This window comes from Lupinus angustifolius, chromosome LG01 (genome assembly GCF_001865875.1).
Source record: "Lupinus angustifolius cultivar Tanjil chromosome LG01, LupAngTanjil_v1.0, whole genome shotgun sequence".
In the NCBI taxonomy this organism is placed as follows: Eukaryota; Viridiplantae; Streptophyta; class Magnoliopsida; order Fabales; family Fabaceae; genus Lupinus; species Lupinus angustifolius.
Window position 1 is genome coordinate 31029368 of NC_032009.1, and position 12118 is coordinate 31041485.

At 32.9% G+C, this 12118-nt stretch overlaps 1 protein-coding gene across 5 annotated transcripts in view; it reads right to left on the minus strand.

Annotated features, from left to right (window-relative positions):
* Positions 1 to 8379, minus strand: part of LOC109360179 (30S ribosomal protein S1-like) — a 15716-nt gene extending 7337 nt beyond the window's left edge. The window contains exons 1-11 of one of the 5 annotated variants that reach the window (XM_019604913.1): positions 8040 to 8379; positions 6985 to 7144; positions 6376 to 6437; positions 5353 to 5512; positions 5158 to 5278; positions 4833 to 4911; positions 3761 to 3864; positions 3315 to 3393; positions 3166 to 3216; positions 2889 to 3048; positions 917 to 978 (exon numbers count right to left, since the gene is read on the minus strand). In XM_019604913.1, coding sequence (XP_019460458.1) covers positions 917 to 978; positions 2889 to 3048; positions 3166 to 3216; positions 3315 to 3393; positions 3761 to 3864; positions 4833 to 4911; positions 5158 to 5278; positions 5353 to 5512; positions 6376 to 6437; positions 6985 to 7144; positions 8040 to 8300 — 1299 coding nt within the window. In that variant the 5' untranslated portion in view covers positions 8301 to 8379. Of the gene's footprint in view, positions 1 to 916; positions 979 to 2888; positions 3049 to 3165; positions 3217 to 3314; positions 3394 to 3760; positions 3865 to 4832; positions 4921 to 5157; positions 5279 to 5352; positions 5513 to 6375; positions 6438 to 6984; positions 7145 to 8039 lie in introns of all 5 variants that reach the window. The other 4 variants (XM_019604927.1, XM_019604919.1, XM_019604908.1 and 1 more) reach the window with 4 other exon arrangements.

Sequence of the window (12118 nt, forward strand, 5' to 3'; positions counted from 1 at the left end):
GATATCTTTAAAAATATAAAATACTATGAGATATCTTTAAAAATATAAAATACTATGAGATATCTTTAAAAATATAAAATACTATGAGATATCTTTAAAAATATAAAATACTATGAGATATCTTTAAAAATATAAAATACTATGAGATATCTTTAAAAATATAAAATACTATGAGATATCTTTAAAAATATAAAATACTATGAGATATCTTTAAAAATATAAAATACTATGAGATATCTTTAAAAATATAAAATACTATGAGATATCTTGTAGATATTATAACACTCCCCTTCAAAGCTAAGCTTGGCAAGCTTTAGCTTGATAAAATTAAAAATAACAAACAACACAAGGGAGGAAGTGTCGTTGTAAAGGCCGCACTAGAGAAGAAAAACCAAACTGCATCTGGGATTGAACCTTACTACATTTGAATGCATGCATAATGGAAGTGCCAAATTGCATTTGGGATAATACCATAAACATTTAGGCAAGCACAACAAAAAGGTCAAACTGCATTTGGATTGAAACCATACTGCATGTGGGCCAAAACAACAGAGCCAATCTTTCTGGCCGAATCAGCTAGGTCAAACAGAACTGATTAGAGATGGCTCAGGATCAAGCCAAACTAATGGAGACAAGGCAAGATCAGACAGAACTGATCAGAGGCACAGGGATCAAGTAGAACTTATCAAAGACACAAGGGATTCATGGTTCTTACATACATCAGCTTCACAATTAATAATCAGAACTATTGTGCCAGAATTACAGATCTAAAAGCCCTTTTAATGCATCTTTTCAGTGGCCACGCTTTTTAGTTTCTAATGCCAGACTCAATTTTGCAGGTATGCCAGAACAAGTCCTAATCCCGATCAACTAGTAAATAGAATGCATTAATATGGTAGTAAAATAATATAATTACCTTCACAGATATGGATGAATAGAGTAAACCTTCTGCAATCTCTTGGATGGTTTTCTCTGGTTCTACACAAAAGGGATCAAAATTAAATTAAGTCAGCAATTGTAACTCCACCTGCTATTAAGACCAACTAGTAACTAAAATATATCCACACAGAAGACTGAATGACATGCTTAATAAAACATGACTTAATGCTGGGATAAAATAACTGCTAACTAGGGAGCCGGACACTTTTCAGTTTTGTAAAGTTATGGATATCAAAGAAGGCAGAGAAGTCATATCAATGAAGGGACCTGCTGCAGAAAATGGTTATTGGCTAGCATTTGACATACATGCAGATGAGAAGGTAAATAAGATATTATAAGAAACTCTCAAGAATGTGACATAATTTTATAATGCTGCAGAAAATGGTTATTGGCTAGCATTTCAAGATATTGAGTTCAAAATGATGCTTGTTTTTGAAATTTGAAATTTGAAAATCTTCAATTATCACCACTGGTTGGCAATTTACTATTAAATATACATAGAACTATAGAAGTGACATCAATTCTACACTGTTCAAAATAAATATAAACTATATAATTCAAACATCCTACCTACTAATTGATCAAAAACACCAGCAACATGATAAATTGCCTGTCAAATAACTAGCTATTTATACAAAGTTCAGAAGCTCTTACTATAAAAACTTTTAAACCGCTAAAATTAACTAATGCTAATATAAGATTTCACTTTCATTGGTAATTTCAAATAGTTTTAGTTCTGACCATAGTTACATGGTCAGTGGTACCGGTTTCAGTATGAGATACCTGGCTCTATGTGGTTCATCACTTTTCACATTACTATTACAAGACTTATTTTATAAGGAACTCGGTATGTGATATATTGAACCCGGTATGCAGTACATAGGCTAAACGAAGGAACCATGGAACTATGGTTCTGACTTCTGATTTACTAAAAAGAGAAGAGCTTTGGCTGACATCTAAGAGTAAAAAATCAAACAGAAAGAAAAGGTTCAATTTGACTCACTGAGCACTAAGATTAGAGAAGGTACATGAAGTGCTTAGCTAAGTAGTCAATTGCGGATAGCAGCCTATCCCAAAAACACTTTAGCGGGATAGCAGGTACTGGGACAGACACTAAAGCTAAGAAACAATGTATAAGTAATTTATAACCTACACATATATAACTACACAAAAATGCTAAAGTAGATCATATTACAGACATGTTCCTAATTATTAATCAATATAAGAGTATTACAGATTCTAGAGGAGATCAAAGTTGGAGGCCATAAGAGTTATATCTCACAGTTGAACCAGACGAAGATGATGTCAAAATTTGGTTCAATTAGTTTTATAAGAGAATCAATAAAGAGATGACAGACCAAACAATTAGGGGCCAAGGAAAAATCATGCTGAGAAAAGACGGGATATTTTCATGAATTAGGAAGCCTTGCAATTTTGTTCTATGCTAATGCAAAACATGTAAGCAACCGAACATGTATACTGAGTTAGGAAGACGGGAAGAAAGAAGAAAATTAGAGTCGAGTAAAAATCACATGGCCTAGGAAAATCAACGTGTTAAGTAGAAGGGAAAGAAGGGGGGAGATTAAATTTCCTAAAACCCTAGGAAAAAACCTACCACCTATTAAAAAGAGGAGCAAAAAAGACTTCCCCCCTCTAAAATTAGGTTTACACTTGCAAAAAAAACATGTGGGTCGTCACCCATGATTTGACCTGCAATTCCACTGCTATTTGACCTGATACGGCGCTACGGCCATATGTGCCGCTATACGCCATGGTGTAGCAGGGAATAGCCGAAAAGTTGGAACACACCACAATCGTGCGCTATTGACTACCTAGGTGCTTAGGCGAGGTAAAGGAAGGTGGGGAGCCTTTAACACTTCAATGCATGCTTAAATGGAAAAGGAAAATAAGAAAAAAGTAATGAACATTAACAATGACCATATGAGTACCTTTACAACAATGTGAGGGGCTCAATAGTGGGAAAGGGAGAAATCCCATAAGAGAATAAAACCGAACCATCAGACCACCGCCATTAAAACCTTCAACAATACCATTATAGATGGCTCCACGATCTTTATAGGCCTTGGCAACCTGCCAATCTGCAGATATCTTTTTTTTTGTTGTTGCAGAAATTAAGTATTAAAACACAGTGATTTAATGTAAACAAAGAGTAATGCTTAGACTTCAGTAAGTAACCAAAGGTTTAATTGCTAAGAAGTAATTTACCCGTCTCCCAGCTTGGACAAGGAGATTATACTGCTGGTTAGTGGGAAGTTCCTAGGATAATAAAAGACTCAGATTCAGAAAATATGATAAAGAAAACATTAATGTCCAGTTAGATTATTCTATAAAACTACAAGAACTATGAAACTCACATTAGAAAGCAAAAGCTGTGAGTCTTGTGAGACCACCCATTTTTCGTACCCTTCTCGCCTGATTCTAGCATCGTGTATACTGTGACAATATTTCATCATCATGCCACAGAAAAGTCATCAGACACTTTATATTATAAAATGCTTTTTTAAAGTATAGCTGTATGCTTTGTAAATTCAAAGTAAAACAAAATAGTACAAAAAACACATAAAATAAAACAAAAATAACAGCACTGTCGAGCAGAGATAATCTTGACATCTGGCCTGTTTGGTTATAGTAAATATTTAAATTAAGAGGCTACAACTATGTTGTGATATATAATTTTTTAAAGAAAAAAATAAAAATCCTTTGGAATTGGCTAAGAAATTTAAAGAGAGGCACAGTTTTCAATGAGTGTTCAAGGGAAGAAGAAAAATATAGAAAAGGGAAAAAAATGATGGTAACATACCCATCTTCCTGTAGATGTTCTTCAAGTATTCTTTCATGCCCTGGAAGAGGTGGAATACCACTGCTATCACCACCAACAGAAGAATTAGGGCAAAGTAAACCATCCTGTAATGTAAAATTTATCGCTAAGAAATTTTCCAAGTGTGTAGATGCCTCAGTGAATATGTTTCACACAAACATACAAATGCAAGTGCACAAACCCCCTACCGATACCTACTGTCAAGATTATTGAGATAAATAGAAGATTGGCGAGAAAACTACAAAATTTCACATATGACTATAAATCATCATGTATTTATCTTTTTTTATTTCCTAAAATTAAGGGATTCATGTAAGGATTCTACTATTAGTCAACTATAAATAGAAGAGGCTGAGTGCATACAAATCACTCAAGCAATTCAGATATTCCATTCATCCCTTTCAAGTTGGTATCAAAGCTCACATCCTATGGGCCTAATAAAGTAAACCTTAATTGTTCCGTTGCTCTAGCTGCCCATCGACTAGCTACTGTCTGTTGGCCCTAGACAAAATCTACAACAGTCCCAATCCATACTATCGTCATTCAGCCACCGTCAAGGTTGTTTGTGACTCCCTCACTTGTGGATCATTAGTCAAACCCTTATTTGCCTCTTTTGATGGATTCAGATCTAGATATTTCAAACACCTATACTGCTATCTCTCAACCCACAAATAAGGGTATTGTGTCCTTACTCCTTTTGTTTTCTAGTAATCCTTCAATCACATCAAAGAAGCTCAAGGAAAGAACTACATGGACTGGCAAGCAGCCGTTGAGATATGATTTCTAGGCCAAGGTCTGTCTGATCATCTCACAAAGAAGGCAGATGACATTGCTTTTGTGGAATGAGATCAGTGGAAGAAAGCGGACTATCATTTGGTGTCTTTTTTATGACAGTCTATCATTCCAAAGCTTATGGTTCACTTCTGCAGCTACAAAACATGTTGTGACAATCTTCTATTTATCTCAATAATCTCAACACCTAAACATGTATGTATACACAGTTGCATATATTTATACATATATATGTTATGTAAGTTCATACAAAGTTACAAACCTGAGGTAGTACTATGTCCAGATTTTCTAGAGGTGGATCTTCTAACTGTTTAATTGATAGTGAAATCCTTGACTTTTCTCTGCAAGAACTTAGATAAGCTAGAAGTTGGTTTCTAGTGAAGTCACACAAGACAAAAAAGAAAAACATTCTAAGCTCAACACATTGATTCAATACAGTTAAAGTCACTGACCTAGTTAATTATTATATATGGGAATTGGCAACCAATAAAGATGGTTATTCAGTGATTTGAAGAATGAATTCATCTAGTCTAGCAGAAAGAAAATCAATAGAAAATTCCTTCAAGCTTATCTAATGAGAGTCTCACCGATCAACACCGACAACTTTGACCCTCACTTCATCACATTCTGTTAAGATGTCTCTTACACTGTCAACTCGATCCCATGATAATTCTGAGATGTGTACTAGTCCATGGAGATGATAAAGACCTGCATCATTGTGAGGACATTTATAACTGTGATAAAGCAAAATTAGAAACATATGAACTATGCATAGTAATTACCGTCAGGGAAGCGCAAATCAACAAAAGCACCATAGTCCTCAATGGAACTAACTCTTGCTTCAAAAATGTCCCCAACTTTGACCTGTTCAGAATATCTAGACCAGCTAGCTTCCTTTTCAGAGAACAGCAAATTCCGTTGATCCTCATCTGCTTCAATTACCTAAAATTACAAGTAACTGAATCATTTATAAATTAAGATTAAAATCTGAACAGCAAATTCCTTTTCAGGATTTTCTAATGTGTATCCAAGGGCACATTTTAACTTAATCAAAAAGGGTGAGTTTACATTGGAAATTGATGCACTTATGAAATGATTATGCATCAATAAACGTGTATTCAACAATTAAGCTTATCCTCTTTTGGGCAAGTTAAAATGTGCCCTTGGGCACACATTAGAAAATCCCTTTGAAATTATAGCTTAATTATCACTAGATACACAATAGAATCTATGAATTGTTTTTTGCATGGAAGCCTAAGGATTCCAAAGTTATGGTTCTCAGCTCCAATTTTATAAGTTGCATCATTTTACAGGCAGCACTTGATTTCATGGATTAATGTTTTTTTCCTTCTTTTTTTGGGGTTACAAGGGACCAATAAGGTTCTTAAGTACAGCAGCTTTACAACTAATAATCAGAACCTTGAATGTTGTGTCATATATACAGATCTGAAAACATGAAGCCCACTTTTCCGTGGCAAGGTTCTTTAGTTTCTAATGCCAGCCCAAATTTAGCAGGTATTCAAGGAAAAGTTTTAATCGTGATTAACTAATAAATAGAAATGCAATAATATGGTGATAAAATATTAAGAGAATAGAAGCGGTTAGCTTTAGAATTAGTTAGCTTGTTTAGTTATTAGTTAGTTAGTTAGTTGAGTTGCAGCTAAGCTGACAGCTGTTAGCAAGTATAAATACTTTATCTTCCTTACTTAAAAGGATTGAGAAATAGAAATCACAGTTACAAGCTTTCTTCATTCTCTGTTTTCTCTCGTTCTGTTTATCTTCCTTACATGAAATAATATAATTACCTTCACAGATATGAGTGAATAGAGTAAACCTTCTGCAATCTCTCGGATGGTTTTCTCCGGATCTACACAAAAAATGATCAAAAATAAAATAAGTCAGCAGTTGTAACTCCACCTGCTATTAAGACCAGATAGTAACTAAATATGTCCATGGATGTGACAGAATGACACACTTAGGATAATAAAACATGAACTAATGCTGAAACAAAATAATTGCTGGAAAGAGAACCAGAAACTTTTCATTTGTACACTTAAGATGATGAGTTCAGCAGAAAAACAAACAATGTAATACAAATATCCTACCTACTAAATGTGCATGAACATCAGGAACATAAGAAATTGTACAAGTAAGTTGAGCTGTTTATACAAAGTTCAAAGAGGCAATTGCTATAAAAAAAATTAACCAATATAATTATACAAGTGGAGGATGAGTCTTGGCGCAACGAAGGTTTAATATGAACCATTGAGCATTAAGATTCACAAAGGTACATGAAGTCCTAAGGTGAGGCAAAGGAAGAAGGTGGGGAATATTTAACACTTCAATGCATGCTTTAATGGAAAACGAGAATAATGAAAGAAATTTACTAAACATTAAAGATGAGATATGAATACCTTTACATGAATGTGAGGGACTCAACCGTGGGTATGGGAGAAATCCCATAAGAGAATAAAACCGAACTATCAAGCCTCCACCATTAAAACCTTCAACAATACCATTATAGATGACTCCACGATCTTTATAGGCCTTTGCAACCTTCCAATCTGCAGATATCTACTTTTTTAACAGAAATTAAGTATTGAAACACACATTGATCGAAAATTGTTGTTCATGCAAACAAAGAATAATGCTTAGACTTCATTACAAACACAACTCCAAATGGGAACCGCTGCAACAATTATTGATTTGATTGGACTTAATATATATTGATCTTCCAAGTTCCAAGTAATTTGCTTTAGCCTAAAATAACTTATCATGTATTGACTTATTATTCTAGCAGTACTGTATGCTACTATACTGTATGAAAAGTATTTTTTTCCCTAAAGAATAACCAAATTATCTCATGCTATGCACGTTATCACAAGTTACAACAAAAACTAGTAATTAATAAAAGTTTAATTACTCCATAGTCCCTATTTGGAGAGATTCGAACAGATTCATGAACTAAAAAAGTTTGTAAGTGGGTCCCTGGACACATAAAATTTGTAATTGGGTCCTCAAACACTTTTCTGTTAGAGTTCCATTCATTCGTCCTTTTTAATCCCTAAACTTCATAAAAAAAGATTCACATAGGTCCCTGTACTACGTTGGGGCTTCTTGTAGCAGATAGAAATAACCATTTCATCTGGAAATGCCAACTTTTTTTAACATTGTCTGTTATTTGATCCAATAGCATTCCGCTATATAGGAACAAATTTGATAAATATAGATAACTCTCAAATAGTATATTAGAACAAAAAAATCCATAAACAGAAAAGTATGAAAAGTTTATGACAGACCCAAGTACAAATTTTATATGCATTCACGGCATTAACCAGTGTTTTCTACCTTGCATGATTATTTAGCAGTAACCCATTTGATTTCAGTGAAAAATAACAACAAAAAACAACACCCACCTCTCATATATAAGCAAGAGAATAAACAACAAAAATTTAAAAGAGAGAGAGACCTGAGATTGAAGATTGGAATGAGAAGGAGCAAAATGGTGAAGCATTGGAGTAGAATTATCTTCTAGAACATGGGTATCATTGGTAGAGGATAAGAGTTTAGTAGTAGAGTGTGATAGAGGAAATTTAACAAACAGGTGGTGGGCATGTTTAGAGAAAGGAAAAGAAAAGAGAGAAAAAGAAGAGGGTACTTGTGAAGATTGAGAGAGTGTGAGGAATGAGAGGGAAGGGAATGTAGAAGCGGTGAAGATGATATTGGCCATTGTTGCTCAGCTTTGTATGTTTGCTTATGGATAGGTTTATCTAATTTAAACTACAACTTGCAATGAAGACATACATGCACTGTATATTATTGCAAAACTATGTCTTAGGTGGTCTTTTTGATTTTTTTTTTTTTTTGAAAGTTTGTTTTTATTACTTATCATAAGGGTTTTTTTTAGTTTTGTTTTATAATTTCTATTTGTATCACATTCTCTTTCAAATTAAAATTCTCTAACAAGAATAGTTTGATTTGTTTTTTTTTTGTGCTATTGATGATATTATTTATCTTATGGATAAGAAATTCTTTTTGAAGTAGGTTGCTTCTTAATAAGTATCATTCTCAATACTTGAATTCTTGACATTTAGTCTTTTTGAGATAGAGCAAAGTCTTATATTAATAGACCAATATCTTGATAATAATGTTAGCCTTCATTTGGTTCTAGAGAGAAAGAAGCAAAAAGAAGTTGGAGGGAGAGAAATACGATAAAAAATGTGTTTCCTCTCATCTGGTTAAGAGGAGAGGGGAAAAAGTACAACGATGTGGGACCCACAAAAATTCATTATCTCCAACTATGGAAGGAAAGATGAGTAAAGAGGGTTGAATCATATGAAATGGTTATTATGATTTTTGAAAACCATTTCTTAGATAAAACTTTTTTATTTATTTATTTGAAGGGTATTTTTGTTTTTAAAAATATAATATTATTTATCTCTTCTCACTTTCTCTTCTATTTCTTTTTTCTTTTACTTATATCAAACTATATAAAAATCCACCTTTTTTCTCATACATTTCTTTCTTTTAATAATCTCTTCTCACTTTTTCTTCTATTTCTTTTTTCTTTCACTCATACCAAACTATATAAAAATTCATTTTTTTCTCACATCTTTCTTTCTTTTAATAATTTCTCTCATATGTTTCTTTCTTCTCAATTTCTTTCCTCAACCAAATAAAGCATAAGCTTAATGAGAAAGAATAGATTTCTTTGCTTGATGAATTCTATTATCATTGAAAAAATTTCTCAGGGGTGAATTTGATTATATTTTATTTCATAATATTTTATGAATAATATATTTATTTTTAATTTCATTTTTACCCTTTTCCTCTACACTCATAATATCATCCCAACTTACCTCATTACATGTTGGCATAATCTAGTGTAAATATTAGATGACAACTAAGAAGGGGTGATTTAGTTGTTGGAGAAATGACCGATTTTTCTGCTTTTAATATCAAAGTGTTTGTGCAGCGGATTATTGATGTAGAAATCAACCAAGTAAAGCAATAATAAAATCACAAGAATAGAGTAGAAGAATAAGAGTACACAGAGAATTTTATATGGGTTCGCCTTCTTGTCCACCGAAGATTACATCCAATACTATTGCCACACAAGATATTTTTCTACTAAATAATTTGAGTTGCAATTACAAATTCTCTCTCTGAAACCATTGTACCTTACACACTCACAATTATCTACCCTGGGAAAACAACATTTTCAAGTGAACTTTTTCCCCCTTCTCAACACACCCTTCTGATGAAAAGTTTACAAAAAGATGAAGAATGTATCAATGGGAGTATTGTCTTTACAAGTTTTGACAATGCTATAACTTGCAATCATTTTCTCACAATATATATACTTAGTAAACAATGTTCTTATATCTTTGAAAGTTTAGAACATAAGTACTTAAAGTAACTTCATAAAATATGAAAGTTTGAGAACAAAGTTTCAAAATAGTGTAAAAAATTGTTTCACTAAGTCTTGAAAATTTCGTGTACATTATATGTTATCAATTGAATATCTTAATGCCCTTAAATAGGCTTCCAATCAGCCAAGGTAACCTTCCATAAAGAGGAAACACGATTGGAATGAAACTCATTCACTTTGGATGAAAGTTGTTTATTCAAAATTGAAAATCTGGTTTCCATCAGCTATGGTTAATCGATTGTCACGACTGTGTAATCGATTGCCAAAAGTTTATGTCCAAAGTGGTAATCGATTAATACATAGTAATAATCAGTTACTCAATATCAGTTATGCTTTGTAACTGTTTTCTTAGTTGATAAGTGTCAAACATACCTAAATTTCATACACTTTTATAGCACTTATCTTAAGCATAATTGAGAAAAACCAACTTAAAACAATACTTTTTGGATAAAATATCACAATCTTATATATTTGTGTTTGTATTTCTTTTTTATGTGTTTTGTAGGATTTAGAAAGAAAAAGAAAAGAGAATAAAGATTCATGGTCCAAGTGTTAGGTATCAGTGGTCTAGGAACATCAAGAAGGAGGGGGGGGGGAATAGGTGTAGCAGTTAACAATCACCGCTTCTTGAACCAAAACCCAACAGCTGGAAAACAGTCCAGTTAATCGATTAACAGCAGGGTTTAATCGATTAACTATTGCACAAAACAGAATGATCAGATGGGCAATTTGCACAATAATTAAAACAAAATTGAACATATATAATACCCATATTTTTACGCACAATTATTAATTATATGCTAGTAAACAAATATCCAACTTTTCAATTACAGATTCAATTTATAATGGCAAGAAACATAAAGAAGATAAATAGAGAAAGAACAGTGCAAAAAGGATTTTTATCCTGGTTCGTTTGCGGTCCACTGCAAACTACATTCAGGCCTCCCCTTCTGGATCAGGGAGATTTTCTTTCTTCGCAATATTGAAAAATGGATACAAATACCAATTCAATTACAAGCACATAGGACGCTCCCTTCTTGAAATCTAGGATATCTAAATCCTTGGTTTGACTCTACCCTTCGCTTCTTGAGAAAACCTTTCTCGCGAACTAGCCCCAGCCAAGATTCTTATCCTCAAATCAAGACCTCCTAGCCTTGGTGAAGAACCTCAATCTCTATGGTGATCTCACACCAAGAGACAAATCCAGACTACACAAAAGCACGTTAAACATCAAGGTATACTAAGCACAGTAATGCTTATAATATGACAAGATAAAGACTCAAAGATTAACCCTTTTACTAACCACTTAAGCCATCAAGATTTAAATGAGTTAATCAATATCAGTATACAAATGATTTCTATCTAACAAAATCTAATGCATGAGCATGTGAGCAATATAAGAAGGGATAAAAAATTATGCAAAAACAGTAAGCATATAACAACAATTAAACCAACATAATCTCTCTTCTCACACATGCAACTCTCTTGCAAAATATAGTAAAACATGTATGCAAAGTGCTCTCTAAACATTCCTATACAATAGAATGCAATGCTATGAGTTTCTGAATAATGCCTTGTATTTATAGCATAGAGAATAGGCGGTTACATTCGTTGCAAAAACAGTTAAACAGTTAAAACAATTAAAACAGATTTCAGTTATAACACATAACAGACTAGTTAATCGATTAAGGCTTCTCTATAATCGATTAACTGGACAACAGAATGACATAGAATTCAGTTAAAAAAGAAAACACATATTTAAAAGAAAAGCAGTTGAGTTAATCGATTAAGTTACCACGTTAATCGATTAACTGGAACATTTATGCATATGTTTCAAATGGTAAACTTCTCATATGTTATGCACAATATATATACATGCTTTACCAATTATATTATGCCTAATATGCACATATAACATGTATGATAGATGCATGAACATACAATTAACAATTTGATATGTCTCATGAATATGATATGACAATTAAGATGGCTTAAGAGACAAGAACCTAGGTTCACCTAACCTATACTCACTTACTAAGGCACACATCCCAGACTACTTAGATTATAGACTCAATTTACATCCTAGTCTAGACTTGACTCTTTGCACTTTCAATCTC